Consider the following 19,250-nt stretch of genomic DNA (forward strand, 5'->3'; position numbering starts at 1 on the left):
ATGTTAAGGAGGAGGCAAATGAGAGAAGAGAGCAGGGAAGTCAACATTTTTACGACAAGGACTTATCAACCACTCTGAGCCCCTTGTTGTTTGCAATGATGATGGACAGGTTGACAGATGAGATCGGGCAGGTGGACTATCTTGTTTTCAGATAATATTGCAATGTATAGTGAGGTTAGGGGACATGTGGAAGAAAGTCTAGAGAGGTGTAGGCACTGGAGATAGGAGGAATGAAAGTTAGCAGGAGCAAGAGAGAATCATCTTTGGATAAAGTACTGGCTTCATAAACAGCCTTCTATAGAATATGTCTGTAAAGTTATGGAAACTTTTGTATAGTCAAAATGTTTATTGTTGAAGCAACAAGTACAAAACACAGCTGTGGGCTCTGCTAAGTGAAACTACCCTCACTGCAGTGCATCTCAGAAGAGCATGTGATACGGAGAACTACGCACTGTTATAGTCTATTATGTGTATGTGTTGAAGTGTGATTGGTTCAATAGATGGGGATGAGCCGTGGTTTAGACGTAGCACTCCCTTATTGGTGCATAGACTGGGTTGGCGAATCAGATTTTTAGTGTATAAAAGATATGTTCCCACAGAACACTCTCCTCACTACCACAAAAGTGAAAAAAAAGCGATTTGTCTTGATGCAATTATACGCCCTGTGCATTGCCGTTTTAGCTCTTTCAGTCGACATTGCAATACAAAAATCATTTGAACGAAGTGATTGTGATACCAACACAAAATATTTATAATTGTTATTATCCAAACATTTACCTAGAATGTCTGTTACTCCAGATGTTTCCTTTAAAGCAGAACAAGACCAGGAGTTCCAATTAACGCTGTTTTTTTGTGTGCGTATCTGCGTCATTACCTTGTTTATGAAGCCCTGAAGGTTCGAAACAAACAGTTCAGCCATTGCTGAGAACGTTGTGTTTTATTGTAATCTCGGGGCTCAGCGAGATCTCTGAAAATCCCTTTATAGTTACGTAAACAGCACTAGTCCGGGCACATCCGGTTGCATACATTGAACCGCAGAAGAAGAATAACGTCCGTTGTGGAGGTGTTTCACGAGCAACAGTGTCTTCTGACTCTGGGTCTGACTCTGGGTCAAAGTCATAAAAGGGACTGTGGCAGGGAGTCGTGACAAAGCTATTTTTAAACACTGTTAATACAATGTTTTGATAATGAGGAGTAGTGCATCCACCGTTCCAGAGGGGGGAGCTGCACTTCTGAGAGCGGGTGTGCCGAATGCCACTTCCTGGCCAATCACAACACAGTCTGTCTTCTCAGGCGAGATTTATGTCTGAAATAGCGCAGCTGACAAGTGCTTCAAAAAGGACAGATTTCTATCGGCTCGTTTCCAGCAACTAGGAGGTTTTTGACCATAACAACAAGTTAATATATGTAAGTAGTCCTCCATAACTAACATTTATGTGCAACAGGACCACTCTATGTGACCTTTAATGTACCAGTAGGCCTACACATATCATTCCCTTGCAGTGAGAGGACCGGAGGGGAGACAGGAATATGCTGATTCATTGAGTGACTTGTGCAGTCTCTGCTCGTCCTGCCCACTGGCCTCTGCCTCAGTTCAGTGGCAACAGAGCTCAGCTCAACTGAACTGAATCAATGAACAAATCATTTCACTAAGATGATTCAGTCAAAACTAATATCTGTGTGTGAATGACAACGACACATGGTACAGTGAAGTTGCAAGGAGTAGAGGTAGATTAGGTGGATGAGTTTAAATACCTGGGGTGAACCATACAAGGTAATGGACTGTGCACAAGAGAGGTGAAGAAGAGTATGCAGGCAGGGTGGAGTGGGAACTGAAAGGGAAGGTCTACAAGATGGTAGTGTTGACCTTGCCGTTGTGATCTATGGCTTGGAGACAGTGACCTCAGTGACAGGAGGCAAAGGTGAAGATGCTGAGGGTTTCATTGGGAGTGACCAGGAAGGGCAGGATTAGAAATGAACATTCCAGAGGCAGCTCAGGTGGAATGGTTTGGAGATAAAGTAAGAGAGTCAAGGTTGCGATGGTTTGGTCATGTGCAGAGGGATAGTGATTATATTGGACAAAGGATGTTGAAGATGGAGCTGCAGGACATGAAGAAAAGAAGAAGACCACAGAGAAGGTTCATTGATGTTGTGAATGAGAACATGAGGACAGTTAGTGTAAAAGAAGAGAACACACGGGAGAGGACAAGATGGAGGCAGATGATCCGCTGTGCGACCCCTAAAGGGAGAAAGAAGAAGAAAACTCTCTTATAAACTTCACTTTAATCTCACCATCAGTGTTTGAGTTACATCCTCTTCAACAGTAGTAAATTACTCAAGGAGATGGCAGTTGCCTGCCTCCACTCACTACCATCAGGAAAACCATTAGCTGTACAGGTGGATGTTTCAGATATCTTCAACTGAAAGCCCTGCCCCAGAGAACGAGGTGACCCATATAAATGAGGCTCACTTTGTTTTAGATTTAATAACAGGAGACTTGGTTTCCAGAAGCATCTCATCACCTGTACCAAGCTCCTCCAAGCTCACGCATGCACGACTCAAAGCACAGCAGGTTGACTTTTATTTTTACACTCAGAAAATCCACCATTAAACAACGTGCTATATTTTGTAGTTTTATGGTGCAAGCCAGATATAATTAGTCATCTAAGCGGGTTTCTACCAATTCCATGTGAAGTAGTGTCAGACTTGTGTGAGGATAATCATGCTCCGCAGGAACACAATCAAATTACACACATTGGGATAAAAGTATGTTCTTTGATTCAGAGCTGCAGTGAGATAAAAGTAATTTTCCTTTATTATCTTAGACACAAATTAAAGGAGCCCCACCAAAATTCAGTGGTAATTAACATTTTAATGATGATATCTAATCCACCTTATTCAGAGGTGCACAGACCATATCGATGGTTTTCCTGTTGGTACATGTGAAAATTAGGTTTACTCTCAGTTTCACTCTCTAAAATGTATTTTGTTTGTCCTTAAATTGAAGCACACACAGTAAATGCTTTCCATTGTTAAAAAAACAAAACAAAACAAAATAGTTGAGTCTTTTAAGAATTGTTTACATCCCTCCATTTTTCCATGTCACTACTTGTGCAGACACATTATTGCGTTTCTTGGCGCTTGTCTTCCAACCACTGTCAACCAGAATGTGATAGTACTGACAGAAAGGAATATTAGCCTGTCTAACTGAACATGTACCTGACATTTACATGGGTTTATTTGGCAGGAGTTTTTCTCCCAATGAAAAGCCCAGTTTTGTGCACAATACACCTTTGCATTATTGGAAATATTAAGTTGCTGAAATATGCTAAATGTTGCATAATAATTGTGTAACCAAAAATAATTATTATGATATAAAAGAATTGGTGTTCTTTTCCTCATCATGAACTGGACAAGAATATTTATTGGTGATTTGAATCTCAGTTGTTTCTCTTCAAGGAGTCTTGATTTCTTACTATTGATAAAATGCCATTGTAGTTTATTCTGCTCCACATTTCATTTGATTTTGTGCATTATTACCCACTATACTGAGCTCTGTGGAGCAAGTCACTTAAAATGGAAGCAACAGCAGCTCTTCTTCGGTGACTGCCATGTTGTATACAAAAGCTGCTCGACATCACTTCTCTGTCACGTTAAGCCCCCTCTGTCACACCAGGGTTTGTGATTTGTTCCCTTTTTTAAAAAACGTGATTGTGAACTTGGTCAAAACAACGTGTTTGCAGAGTGAAATAATGCTGACAGACTCTGGTTAGCCACAATACTGTTTTCTCTGGAATTACTGTTTGCTAATCCCTTGAACAGCAGTGTCTCCAATGTCGTCATGTCTTCTTCTAACACAGCCATTCTGTGGCCCAATGTAAACTCCAATTTAATGTCCACCAAAACCTTTAATCATGACTCTTATCAACAGATTTTTCTTTTTTCCCCACCTAAAAGCCATTGTTCCATCACTCCCAAGCCAGCTCATCAAATATGATCCCTCTCCAATAACTGGTGATATTGTCAGCTTTTAGTGGTGATGACCCCAATGTAAGGACTGGAGACCAGTGGGTTATGACTGATTTTTATTGTCCAACAAAAATAAGAAAAAACAGCACTGATGGGGGCTGGCTGGCTTGCTGAAGAATTAGCACACTCAGCAGCAAGGCCTGGTGTGATGAGGCAGCCAAGAAGAAATGAAAAGGCAATTAATACAAAAAGACCAAAAAGAAAAAGAGAGAAAATGTGAAGTGAAGACCAACAACAAAAAACTGAATCCTCAGTTATGTTCCATTGCAGAGCAGCCATTTTGACAAACGGTAAATTGTCTGTATTTATTTTCTCGCCTCCATGACCACTCAAAGTTGCTTTACACGACAGTATTTCCAACCCACTCGTTCACACCCATTCATTCTCACATTCATACATTACATATTCTCTATCACACATCTTTCATACCCATACGTCAAGAGCAATGTGGGGTTGAGTGACTTACCCATTGACACATTGACATGAAGAACTGGAGGAGGAATCAAACCCACAACCCTCCAGTTCAAAGACGATTCACTCTGCCACTGATTGACCGTCACCCCGGGTTCACAGTAAGAAAATCACAGCTAAATAAATAATAAATACTAAATAAATAAATGAATAATCCAATTAATAATGGCTGACTTCCATTTAGCTTCCTCGGTTTCGTGGTCCATGTTGTTATACTGTTACATTAATGTGATCAGTAGCACCTGAGCTTTTCATGTCAAAACATGTCTGCTGTATAAAAGGCGTGTGGACTGTACATTAAAATTCAGATGAAAATTAATGATTTAAAGGGACACTGTGTAGTATTTATGGGTTTATATAACCCAAAATCCACTTTTTTATACATATTATGTGCTCCTGCATTGTCTAGTCGCTGTATAATATTTTTTGTTTCATTTTCGTAGTATTTCAAAAAGTCATGTAAAATAACATGGTCACGGGCCACGGTCGCATAGCCACTGTTAGCAGCGAGACGCCATGTTTCTACCGGAGCCTGTAAGGACAAGCGCGAGAGAACAAATCAAGCATCGCTTTACTTGTAGCGGAAGTCCCACCTCCACTCTCTCCGCTTCGTCTGCTACGGCTGCGGTAGCTCGCCCTCTCCCTCACCTCATGAACCTCATCTGCTGACACGGAGAAAGACGACGAGGACGACATTTGACCGGCTGAGGATACCATAGCGCTCAGGGAAGGGAGGGGGTGAGCAGAGGAGCAGTTCTTTGTTGTAAATTTCAGCCTCTTCTCTAGATGGCACTATAAACTTCACCTTTAAATCCGATGGTTCTTTTAAAAACACTATGTACTTCTTTAAATTGCTTATATTTGATGGTTATTTGGTGTGATGTTTAATTACAACACTGAGTTAAAGTTAAAAACTTAAATTTCTATTTTCAATAACTTCAAATGACCGACTTCAGTACCAGTGGCGAGCCTTTCAAAATAAAAACACAAAAAGTGAGTGGGTGGTGATGATGAATTTGTTAACGTGTGAGGCTGACGACATGTTAAAATTCCATTTGTTCACCAACCTTACCTTATCATAGGGTCACAACATTAGAATTAACTGACAATAATTAAAACAACTTTGTGTAAAAACATCAGAATTGACTAAAATACTTCAAAGACGAGACTAGATGATAAAAGACAAGTCATCATTTGAAAATAATTGAAAAACACTTGTTTTTTTATGTTTTTGTTGTTGTCATGTTGTTATTCTTCCTCTTTTTGGAATGATTATTATTTGTTTGGTGTGTCCTTTATCTTAAAACAGACCTGACTGAGGGAGCATTTGTGTATATGCAGCAGCACAGGGGTTGGGTGGAGACAACAAGCATATCCTGTCAAAACTGCTGTTTTGAGCAGTAGTTTTCAAGTCAAGTCAACTTAATATAACATCACAAACACAGTTTGCCAAGATGGGCTTTACAATCTGTTCAGTGACACATTTTTCCTTAGGCACTCACATCTCCAAAACCCTCCACAAAAACCCTTTTAACAGAGGAAAACATGCGTGAATTAACATTTACAAAGAGAGAAACATACAGTATAAATGAATGAAATTGTCATATGGTCCACTCGATAGTCTGATCAGGGAGTCACAGCTGTGTGCAGGGTCACTACATACCAGCCAGCTGCAGCAGATAGGCAGCTCTGTTTGTAATGATGACATCCTCTTTTCAGTCATTCTCAGCACCTTCTGTCGCTATAGCATTACCATAACTTGTCTTTGGCCATGTTTTGTGTTGTTTTTATTTATCCCAATATCTGTGTGTCATACTCATGCCCTCCTCCTTTTCACTGCCAAACAAATCTACCTAAGGGTATAAATAAAGTCACCTTTAGAAACAGAGAGAGAGTCGTGTGGAGGCTTAATCAGGATTGTGAGAACCTAAATGACAATGGTGTGAATGTCACTAGCATTTCTATATATTTAAAAGTTACTCACTACAGCTTCAAACATGATCACAATTTTTCATCAATGATCATGAGATTCATTATCACCTCATGATTGTCTCTCTGAATATCTGGCTACCATACATCACATCTCTCTACTGATCCTGTGGGCCCTTGTTTCCTCAGGCGTAGATGATGGAGCAGACATCCCCAGAGAGATGGTGGCGGGCATTTATGAGAGGATTCAACAGAGAGAGCTCCGCTCAAATGAGGATCATGTCACCTACGTGAGCCGCGTGGAGCAATCCATCCTGGGCTTGAAAACTGTGAGTAATAATAGCTTCATTTATTCTCCTTCTCCCTCACTCATACTCATTCCCACTTAATCATGAACCTGACTGTTACTATGTGTCCAGTCTCTTTTCTTTGGTGTTATACATTATGTTTTTAACTCTGCCTCTGTAGATCCTGGCTGTGCCCCACAGACGTCTGGTGTGCTGCTGTCGTTTGTTTGAAGTCCCAGATGCCAACAAGCCTCACAAGCAGAAACTCTCCCAGCTTCAGAGGGAGGTCTTCCTCTTCAATGACCTGCTGCTGGTAAAGATACTACATTAAGATGGTTTGACTGCTTAAAAAAGGCACCTGAGAATACCAACACAAAACGTACGTGTTCATTCAGCTTTGTTGCATTTCCTGTGTCGACTGCAGATCCTCAAACTGTGTCCCAAGAAAAAAAGCTCGGCCTCATACAACTTCTGTAAAGCGATGGGGCTTCTGGGAATGCAGTTTCACCTCTTCAGCAATGAATGTAAGACGCTTTTTTTCTCTCTCTCTGCAGCACTTTTTTTTTTATCTCAGTACAGAAAAATTGCTGAGCAAGCTTATCAGCAGCATTGTTTTCTGTTGAGTCTAGGTCAGGATCCACTTGTCTAAGGCTCGCGACTGTACTATGCAATAACATTGTTAACAGATACTCAAGTATACAGTGTTCGATTTTCTGCTTTAAGGCAGTGAGCAACCAAAGAAAATATAGTATCTATTTTAATATAAAACATATTTATGCCCTCTTGAAACATAATCATATAAACCTAACTAATATTTAAATAAGTTCTCTGCCCACCACGCAGTTGGTGTATGAGCATGGTACATTAGATAAGACAGATAGGATATTCATTTAGTTTATTGTTCAAAGCACGAACAATGTACATAAATGGAACAAAATTGGAAAAAGAGCATACATACATACAATCACACACAAGCTCACCCAATACCAGCAAACAGGGATATTGTAAGAATTGCACCAGTTAAAGCTATGCTTACATTTCTTGCATTTTTACACTTTTCTTTTGTAATCTTAAATTGCTCTTAATAAGTGTATGGCACTCTAAAACGTAAGATAAACCCACCAGGTTTTCAAACTCATCATTATTTAATTATCATAATATTATGATAAAAGTATGAACAATTAAATTATTCGGACCGAATAAAATAATTGGCCGAGCTTCCTGTCTGACTTTGTTGCTAAATCTGCTGACTTTTTGTGGTGTTTGGAGACTCTCACGTGAAAGCACGTATCACTCAGCTGGTTGAAAATCTCCAGCAGAGACGGTAATGGTATTGATAAGGAGAGGGGAATTTAAGTGAAGTGTGCTTTAGTATTTGAGACGTATATTGGGCATGCTATGGTCATTTTTCTAAAACAATTAATGCATAGCTGTCGACATACACTTCTCACAATCTCACAAATTTTAGAAAAAAGCACAATTGTAAACAGTCTGATTTGATGATTTCTGAGTTCCAACTTTATCTCAGTAGGAAAAAAAATTTTCTTTGCAGAGCAGCCATTTTGGCAGGTCACAAACTAAACAGGTGTAAATAATCCACGTAATGATGGCTGAATTCCATTTAGCTTTCTCAGTCTCAGGGTGCATGCTGCCTCACTGCCCTGACTTGTATCAACTGAACGTTTCCAGGTTAAATCCTTAAAAAAAATCCTACTCATTTGGCTGTGAGGAATATTTTACTCAAGATTCATGTTTTTGTTGTTCAATAGAAGAATTGATAAAGTTTCACTCAAACATGAATCTGTGTCATGTTTTTTAATTGTATCATTCTGCTTATGACAAAACAAAATGGTCCATTAAATGATCATTTAATTATTATAATTCAAGTTAATTACCATAAATCCCCATAATTCCCACCTCCTTGCAACCCTAGCTGGAAAAAATGGTAAACACAGAGACTAAATTGTGGGAGAAGCTGACACAAGGAAGCACAGGTAAAACCATGAGGGAAAACAGGACAGGGAAGAAAATCTATTATGTGTGAGAGAAAGTAAACACGATAAACAAGGCTGAGTACTACACAATAAATCAGATACCACAGAATGTGTAGAACAACTGATTATTTGAAGAAAATACAACAAAAACACAAAAGTGAAGCTTCAAATGTCTAAAAGTAGAACAATATAAATGTCTAAATGTGTGAGTGTAAAAGTTAGGCAGAGCCTGACACGGCATCAACATACAACATATCCAAATTCTGTTAAGCAGAAGCTTACTTTACACAAATGCGTGAAATAAATACAATTCATTTGTCAACCATGAATGAATGCGACTGAAGTGGGCACAAAGCTCTTATTTTCCTGAATGTGAGTGATCCTAATGGACTGTATTAGCCGTGTGATGTGTGTCTGTGTGTGTGTGTAATGTCTGAGTCTATCTGCATCCCTTTGATTCTCATCCGTTTGCTGTAAACGCTGATTATTGGTTCCCGCTCCAGTCCAGTTACGTCTATTTTATGATTCTGTGGGTTCTACGAGTGGTTTACGACAAATGTTACGAAGGGACTTAAAACTAATCTGTTATCTTGAAGGTCAGGACACATTTAGTGTTTTAATGAAGCACCATCAGCACCACGCATTCAACCAACAAAGAGAGGCAAATGTGAACTTACTGAAATTCAGGAAAAAGTCAAACAGAGAGTACGAGACAGGTAAAATGTCCAAAGGAAGGGGACACAAGGAGTTCCAGAAAGGACAGAAAAACTTTGGACGATGTGGAAAAGAACCCCCACACTCTCTAAACAACTGTGCTGTTGTACTGTTTGTAAATCAGGTAGAGTGGGGCAGTTTTCGAGGCAGAAGAAGAGGATACTCTTTTTCTGGGAGCAGTGTCCACAGGAAAGAAACCTGAAACATGAAAACAAAAAAAACAAAAAAACCATAACTACTGGCCTAATCCTTAGCCTAACCTAGAAGGACATTTCCCCATAATGTGACTGAGTCAACAGATTTAGGTCTCCACAACAAGAGTAATACCTGGGACACACACAAAGAAATACTACAAAGTATAAAAAGGAGGTAAACTGGACCAGCTATACAAGGACATACTGTATTTTAATAATCATATACATGCCTTCTTCTTGGTGTTTCTCTCAAGACTACGCCCATGGCATCACCATGCTGAGCCCGTTTACCTCAGAGAAGAAGCAGCTGGTGAGCTTCTGCTCCCCGAGCGGTGAGGAGCTGAGAAAGTTCGCAGAGGAGCTCCGAGAGGCTATCGCAGAGGTCAACGAAATGGAGCAGATACACATCCAGTGTAAGAAAGAGGATGCATGCACGCACACACACACGCACACACACGCACACACACGCACACACGCACACACACACTATCGGGCATTTTATGCCAGCACACTACATTAAAACGCCTTAACCGCGTCGCCTACGCCTGCATAAAGACTGGAAAACCCATACACCTGCATACAGACGCGGATTGCGCATACACCAAATAATGAAGGGTGATGGTCATGCCACCTGCGAATGCAGCAGATGCCTGTGAGCACGCTCGTCTCAATGTACTGACACCCAACTTTTCATTTTATTTAAATGATTATTGTACGTGAACACTGTCCCGAAAAAAAACAAAAAACGGTGGCAGTGTCGAGAGTTGGAGAGATGAGTATTGTTTTTAAGATCTGCTTATGCTTCAAATTCAACCACCTTGACTAACCCTTTCAAGATTGATGACGTGGTATTCATTTATGATCATCTACTACCTCGGCAATGCTGGGAAATAGTAACGAGTTCGGGAAATAATTTTCTGGACGAGACGGGAGAGTCCGCTCATGCGCTGTTCAGTTGCAAAACAAGACCCATACAGTTTACTTTATACATCATTATAATTATATAACATTGAACTGAATTCAATTATCCTGCTGAAGAACTTTTCCATGTTCATCATGGTGCTGATTCTCAAATGAGGATCCAGCACCACGGACAGCACTACGTCGACCTGCACCACACCTGGTTCTTCCCCATCTGCTGCTGTGGGAAGGGTCTGTGGAAGTAGCTGTGTGTGTCGCCTGTGTCACTATTGTACTGAAGCCAACGCTTCAGACGCCTTAACGTGTGCATGTGTGACTGAAACAGCCTAAACTGTCATTAGCCTCGCTTGGTAATACTTTCAGTTGTTAAACTCAAAACGAGCGTGCACGTTTCACAACATGAATGACATCTCTCGATTTGATTTCCACAAACACTACACAGTGTGTGTCTGTACGCTCATGTAGAATTTTACTTAACAGTCACGCGTGGTCTTCACGTCACGTATTTGAGGCGTAGTTCACCCGGTCACGCACCCGTCGACGGCCGTCTGTCCATTGAAAGTGAACGGAATTTACATGCGCACGTTAGAGGTTGAATGTCATCACATACACACACACACACACACACACACACACACTGCATCATATAAGGTTGACAGTGTATGTAATCTTTCTTTTCGGTGTTGCAGGGGAACTGGAGAGGCAACAGGGCATCCAGCCGCACAGCATACACACCAATGGTGGTCAAGTGGACATACACACAGGACACGGCTCTCCCCCAGGTGCTGCATCTACTACTGCAGCGTGAAATGCATAACACATACATTCTGATGACAGTGCATATATTACACGCTGAGAACAAAAATCGGCATCGTCAGTCATTGACACTTTTTTTTAGAATTAAAGAGATTCACATTTTGGCTGCACACAAAGTGTGAGGTGAGAAAAATGAGGCGTGTATTTCTCAAACATTAAACTCTAAATTATGAGAATTGTCTGTATATACAACTTGTATATTTAGATTAACTGTTGGGCAGCAACATGTTTTCCTAAATAATCTGTTTTAATGAGATTACTTTTCCAGTAATGCAGTCATTTACCTACGTTATTGCTGCGTTTCACTGTTGCTAACCAAATGCAGTGTTTTGTCCCTTGGACTGTAGAAAGAGACGCTTATTTTTAGATTAGATGATGTCATGTGTGCGACTGGTTCACATCTGCTATAAGAGTATATGCAAACAAAAGTTAAAATATTTGAAAGTTACAGGGGAGAGAAGGAGAGTTTTGTTTGCAAAAATAACTAATAAATGTACCATTAATAATATATGTTAATATTAATGAAATTAACATGTCGACTCTCTTCCTCTCTCTTCCTCTTTTCCTCCCTCCACAGGCCAACAGGACATGTACGATAAAACGGGCAACAACACAGTAGAGGTGAGTGCCAAAGTTTCTCATGTCTCCCTCAGGTGAGTATCTGCCTCTTCAGCTCTGTGAGTGTGCTTCTGCGCGCGCGTGTGTGTGTGTGTGTGTGTGTGTGTGTGTGTGTGTGCAGTAGGACTGGGACTTTGCCTCATCCTGAGAACAAAGTCTGCTTCATTGCTTTGCTTTTAAAAGAGCTGCACCCGAGGCACATCCCAACTATACAGCCAAAGATACAATGGTGGTATCACAAACTGTCTCTTTCTGTGCCTCATGAGTGGATCAGCAGTAGCTCGACTCACTACACAACAACCCTTCTTTCATCAGCGGCTGTTTGCCAGCCTTATTGTATTGTAAGCCTTTGCAAGCCACCATAAGCCCTGGCTGGCTCCTAGAGAACCATCTACAAAGCTAGATAAGCTTGACAATTTAACAATCTGTCGAGTGAGCGTGGGTGGATGGATGTGTTTTTGTAAAAAACTGAAAAAAAAGCCCTTCCTTTAGCTAAACATAGTGACAGAAGCTGTGTTTCCCCTCACAAGATTCTCTCCTTATTCTCCTGCCTCTCACTCAGTCCCTTAGAGTTGTAAATGATTGTGTTAGGGTGACACCAAGCCCTCTGTGTCACCGCTCTCTCTTCTCCTGACAACCTCTAAATCTTTAAGCTTCTCATTCTCCAACTCATTGAGCATATGCGCGCACTCACGCTCGCACACACACACACGTGCGTTTGTGCAGCATTCTTAGTGAGGACATTCATCGACGTGAAGCCCCTTAATCATCAACTAAATCCTAAATCTTAGCCCTTAACTTTCACCTAAATTAGTTTTTTTAGGGTGTGACAGAATGTGAAGTTGTCAAGTTGTCCACCCTTTCACAAAATGTCCTCACCTTCTCTGGTTTATAAGTTTTTTGGTCCTCACAAAGATGTACAAGTACACACACACATAAGCACACATCCAGAAAGACTTATGGTAGCAACCCTAACCATCACAACTAAATGCTTATTCTTAACCCTTAACTTAAACTAAATTCTAACCCTAATCATGAAACCGTCTTAATCTTTTAAGGTGTGACAAAACATAAGGACTCACAACAAAAAAAAATCACAAAAAAAAAATCAAATTTTTTTTTTTTTTACTTTTTTCATTTTGTGGAGTCTTTGTGTGAATTCCAATTCCTTGCTTAACCCTCAATCTTAACCCTTAATCTCAAAAATGTGCGCTCCCTCTAGTGCAAGTGCTGTCCCGATTCTCAGAAAAATTAAGTTGAGGGACAAGTTTAAGGGCTGTATCGCCCTCAATATTGAGATTTTCCAAGACCAGTAGCAAGGGCTACCCAGAATGCATTGCGTGTTTTCACATAAGAAAGATGGCGTCGAAAGCAGCGAAGCGAGTACGCTACAAATTAAGTTTTTTCTTTGTTAATAGAGATATAAAAATTATGAATTTGTATTGTATTATCTTGGTTTAGGCCCATATTATGGATTGCTGATGTTATTGTTACGTAACATTTATTTTTATTTTACGATCTTTTGTCAATAGCCGGCCGGTGCGCACACGCAATCGTTTGCAATCGTTTACTTTTCAATAAGCCGTGGTGTGTGGTAACTGTCAGCTGAACATGTCCGTGGTTGTGGTATTTGTTTGAGTATCATCTTATAACTAACTGACAACCTAATAACTTGACTGACAAACGGATCGTAATAAATAATCGTGACGTAAATGTGTACTTCTTCTTCCTTTTTGGAGTTGACAGACTGGACGCAGCTTTCGCGTTATTCTGCCCTCTACAGTCTGAAGACGTATCTGCATTTAAGGGGTGTCCCATTTCTAAGTGACAAAATAACCCTCAACACTTGGTTTTGAGGGCTGGTTAAGATTAAGGGTTGAGTTTGAGGGTTAAGATTGAGGGTTAAGATAGGAATTGGAATTGGCCCTTACTCTAACTATAACCTCGTAACCTCATCACACAACATGTCTTCACCTTGTAATATTGTGATGGGGACTTGAATTTGTCCCCTTAAGTAAGAGAAGTTCCCCTGATGTGACGCAAACAAACATGTTTCCACATTCTCTGACCTATATCCTCTGAGGTCTTATCCTATAACCCATTTCTTTCTCTTGCTAGTTTGTGTTTGTACGTGTGAAAAAATTATATTGAGAGTAAGTGTGAATCATGTGATGAAAAAACAAAAGAACACAACTGAGAAAGAAATGCGTGTATTTGCATGCGCTCGCTCTGCACACCACCTCCCTGCATGCCTGCATGCCCACGTGCGTAACACACCAGAGGGCTGCGTAGAGGCTGTGTTCAGGCTGGTAACTCCTCATGCATTCTCTGACTGTTTCTAAACTAGGTGTCAATTCACAACAGGCTGCAGACCTATCAACTGAGCCAGCCCAGCATTGACTCCACTCCCCTGGCCTTGACCGCTCCACCTGCCCTGCTCAGCCCCGTCCAGCCGGGGGAGCTCCGCCCAGATACACTCATCCAGTGCCAGCAGATCGTCAAGGTGATCGTTGTGGACCAGAGCGGACGAGGTCGCATGGAGGCCTTTCTCAGCCAAGGCCCAGCCACGCATCAGCTCATCCAATCGGCCATGTCCACACCTGTGCGCGTCAGAGAGGGCGACGGCCCCCAGCCCCCGCTGCCGCCACCGCCTCCACCTTACAACCACCCACACCAGTTCTGTCCCCCTGACTCCCCCTTGCCCCTGCACCACACCATGCCTCTCACCCGCAGGCGCAACTCCAGTGGCTCCCGCAGCATTGTCTGAGTCCTGAGTTAACCTACGAAACCTGGAGGGAAGACTTCATCCAAACTCTCGCACACTTGCTGGAGCACCAGTTGAATTTAAATGGTCAAATAGCATTGCAATGAGTCATATCATCACATGAAGGGACGACGGAGAATGAAACCAACAAGAATCCACTCACAGTGTTGTTTTTTAAACATGGAGCGGCTTTGATGCCATTTCGTCGCCACCTGGTAGCTGATGCTGTTGTCTGTCTAGAGTTGTCTGAGATCCCGCGATTTAGCTTTTTTTGTGTGTCCCCTCTCCAGCAACTGTCTCTGAGTCAGAGAAGCAGATGCTGGCAACCATGAAAAGAACAGCTTTAAATCCGAAGATATTTGTTACACAGGGTGCAGGTTTTCAGATACCACACACGCACACAGTGAAGAATCATTTCAGCACTGCTAATATAGCTTCTCCACACTGTAATTATTTTTCTCTCATCTCTGCATAATGTGAAGACTATCCGCTTTGATTGTTTCCTCCATTTTCTAGGGAACAGAGAATCTGTGTGTGTGTGAGGAAACAGATGGAGTAAAATGGAAAAGGCTCTAACATTTCTATGTTTTATTATAGTGTAGTAAAGAAGGATGATGTTGCTCACTAAACTAACCTAAAAAACACATCCTGATGACAATCATCTGAGCTCCTTTAGTTGTGTCTTTTCTGATCTTATGTGACCTTCACAGACGCGCATGTTTTCCCTGATTCTGTGGCATTTGGCTCTCACTGTGCTCAGGAACAGATGCACCGCATTGTAAAACACCATAAACACATAATATCTGCACCTCTGAGTCGTATCCAGAGCTGAGCGATTGTGTGCTCATTCTGCTTATTAATGCACAACAGGGAGCAGAGCTGGCAATGCATCCAAAACAAGGTTAAAAAAAGTCAGATAACTTCCTCTCCTTGTAAATTTACTGCGAAAGGCTTATCTAGTGTGAATATTGATGCTACCTTTGGATTTAGGCTGTATCTATCAGATTTGTAGATTTATCTTTAAAATCTTTAAAAATCGATAACAGAAAAAAACAACAACCCTGATGTGTGTATTATTTTCCCTTCCACACTGAAAATGTTACACAAGCAGAGATGCATAAATATACTGAATGTGAAATCTGGAGTATAGTGAAGATCCGTCAATTAATTATTGATTTCATCAATGTTTTTGAGCTTGAGTGTGATTGTAAAGCAGATCAAAAATCATACAGAGACACACCATGCACCTCTTGTACTTTTTGCACCACCGAATAAGTTGGATATATTGTAAATAGCTGATATAGATTTATTCTGAAAAAAGTGATCGGTTTGCCCAGTGTGTGTATCTACGTATTTGTACAGAGAAGATATAGTTTAAAAGGAAAAAAAGGATATTATTAAAAAAATATTTAGTTAATATTATTCACGTCTAATATCAGGGGGGTTGTCCTTAATCCTACTACTTCAAGAGATGGGGAAATAGGCAGCTTTTATAGAACACACTCCAGTTACCATGGTAACACACACTGATATCGTTACAGATCTATATTTGTCATTAAATTACCGTGTTGTATTATTACAGGATTATTAGGAGATGGCTGTGTCACCTATTAGGGGTGTGTAAAGGGCTATGCTGTACTGGTGAACATTGAACACAAGCACACACACACACCCACACACACTCACTATCAGGGGAATTTTATGCCAGCACTGGATACTAAACGCATGTGTACAGCGCTTATGCGATGACATCAAACCTCTCATGTGCGCTTGTAAATTCCATTCACTTTCAAATGGACAGACGGGGCGTATGTGACATGAAGACCAACCGTGACTGTTACAATTCTACACACTTCACAATTCAGGCAGTCCAAGTATTACCAAGAGAGACCGATGTAACAGTTTAGGCTGTTTCAGTCACACGTGCACACGTTAAGGCGTCTGAAGCGTTGGCTTCAGTACAATAGCGACACACGTGTTAACGCCTAAAGCGTGTGCACGTCTACAGTATAACGCAGAACTAGAACATTTAATCAAAAAAGGTATGTGAGTGGATGGGGGCAGCCGGGCGGAGGGATTTCCTGGGAGGACATGACGTCACTCGGTATTCCCTTGTTCGTCCCATCCCGTTTCATTTTTGAAATGTTTGAAACCACGATTTCATGAGAATCACGTTAGATATGAAAAAAGGGGAGAGAAAAAAACACGTTTTACAACGGAGGTACGAGCGCAGCTACTTCCACAGACGCTTCCCACGGCAGCGGATGGGGCTGGATCCTCAAAACGGGCCTCAGCCGTATGAGTTGCAACAAAGACTCTGACCCAATGAACATAAAAATGTTCTTCAGCAGAATAATTGAATTCAGTTCAAGGTTATAGAATTATAATGATATATAAAGTAAACAAATAAAATGTATTATTATTATCATAAACTGTATGGGTCTTGTTTTGGCAGCTGAATAGAGCATGAGCGGACTCCCTTCTTGTCCGAAAAATATTTCTCCCAGCATTGCCGATAGTAGATGATCATAAATGAATACCACGTCATCGATCTTGAAAGAGTTAGTCAAGGTGGTTGATTTTGAAGCATAAGCAGTTCTTAAAAACAATACTCATCTCTCCAACTCTTCCACAGCTGGTTAAGAAGTCTGTCTCGATACTGCCACCGTTTTTATTTTATTTTTATTTTTCAGGACAGTGTGCACATACAATAATCATTTAAATAAAATGAAAAGTTGGGTGTACATTGAGACGAGTGCGCGCACAGGTGACATGACACTTATCACCCGTCACCCTTCATTATTTGGTGTACCCACAATACGCGTGCCTGTATGCATGTGTATCGGACGCGTGTTTTTCAGTCTTTATGCAGGCGTAGGCGAAGCGGTTAAGGCGTTTTAGTATAGTGTGCTGGCATAAAATGCCTCTGATACACACACACATACACACACTATCATGCAGCATTCTTACTGAGGACACTCATAGTCATAATGCATTCCCTTACCCTAACTTTAACCATCACAACTAACCCTGACCCTTAACCTAAACACAATTTTAACCTAAAACCTCAACCCCCAAAGCCTTTTAAAGTTGAAAACCAGACAAAATGCCAAAAGTCACTTTTCCAAATTGTCCTCACAAAGACACACATACAAGAAGACATACACACGCACACACGTGTACTGCTATCTTAGTGAGGACACTGATCCACAATACAGTATAACGCATTCAGTAATCTTAACCTTTAATCAAAACTTGACATGAACCTAATTCTAACCCCAAAACCAGGTCTTAAAGTGTGACAGAAATTGAGGAACAGCCAAAATGTCTTCCTCACAAAGATATACATGCAATTACACACACACACACACACACACGCACACACGCACACACACAGACGTAAATCTCAGATTAACACATTAGAAACTGCTTGATAACTCAAGTCAGCATCCCTGCTTTTTTTTTTTACTGTAATCTCTGACTGACTTGTTCTATACAGCATGATATATTTTTACTTTGCATTTTTCATTTACAGTGTGAGCGGAGGAGTTAAACTATATGTTTGTATCATTATTGTCAGGGCATGTCGGGTTGATTAATGTAATTTTCTTCACTTGCTCTACTCCCTAACCCAACCCCTTACTACTCCCCAGCCCCCGGCTTCTCCTAGGTTGTCATGGAGACCCAACAATCTGCATCCTTCACTGTGGAGTATTGTCATTAATCTTTGCACCCTCACAATATTTCTAAAAAGGAGATTTCTTAAAGATGAAAAATGTTTACTAAAGGAATATTTCTAATTTTTTCTGTTTGAAGAGAATGAAAGAATAAAGTAGTTTTTACTCTATACTCTCTGTTTGTCATGATCCTCTTCGACATGATTATCATCTTCATAGAATCTGTAGCTTTGTCATCCTCACTGACTGACTAATGAGTCCATACCAGGCATGCAAGGAGGACTGAAGAATGATGTCATTGAATGTTCTGTTTTTCTGAATGAATTAGATAGCTGAGAAGCTTCCATTTCAGTCTTGATATCTCACTTGAAAGCAAAGATGTCCCAGTTCAGTTTAACTTTGCTTTGGGTTTGTGACATTGGGAGATTCTCCTGTCTCCTGTCATCAAGTAATATTGATGGCATTGTTATTAGTTTGTTGGGTTTGCGCAGGCACCTCAGAATCTCCACTTGGATCTGCTGGACATTGTTTATCCAAGATCATTTGGCATGCTTCCTGGATATAAGATGATGATGCACTTGAAATGCAGACAGGCTGGTACGGAAGCGTATTGCATTCCGAGAGCTTCTTGTCGGATGTTTTGAGGTAGCAAAACAAAAGTAAATTCAGAGCAAGAAAAATTATCAAATAAATTCAGAAAACAGTGAAAATAGTGGCATGCTAATGCTAAATAAATATGTGCTCCTGTATTGGTGAATGGAAACCGACTTCGTCGTTTCAGTCTAACACTACATTCTGCGTTGAACTGAGTGAAAATGTCTCACCCACCGTGAGGA

General features: G+C 40.8%; 1 protein-coding gene across 1 annotated transcript in view; it reads left to right on the plus strand.

The window, feature by feature from the left end:
* iqsec3b (IQ motif and Sec7 domain ArfGEF 3b) overlaps positions 1-14,740 on the plus strand; it is a gene marked incomplete at both ends in the record, with an annotated part of 69,066 nt that extends 54,326 nt beyond the window's left edge. Inside the window, 7 exons of the mRNA XM_083893106.1 lie at positions 6,619-6,758; positions 6,898-7,029; positions 7,141-7,240; positions 9,873-10,031; positions 11,229-11,321; positions 11,933-11,976; positions 14,321-14,740. Of these exons, the coding sequence (XP_083749232.1) occupies positions 6,619-6,758; positions 6,898-7,029; positions 7,141-7,240; positions 9,873-10,031; positions 11,229-11,321; positions 11,933-11,976; positions 14,321-14,740 (1,088 nt within the window). The remainder of the gene's footprint in view (positions 1-6,618; positions 6,759-6,897; positions 7,030-7,140; positions 7,241-9,872; positions 10,032-11,228; positions 11,322-11,932; positions 11,977-14,320) is intronic.
* Between the last annotated feature and the right edge of the window lie 4,510 nt (positions 14,741-19,250).

The sequence above is a fragment of the Microchirus variegatus genome (genome assembly GCF_963457635.1).
Source record: "Microchirus variegatus genome assembly, chromosome: 8".
NCBI classification, from domain to species: Eukaryota; Metazoa; Chordata; class Actinopteri; order Pleuronectiformes; family Soleidae; genus Microchirus; species Microchirus variegatus.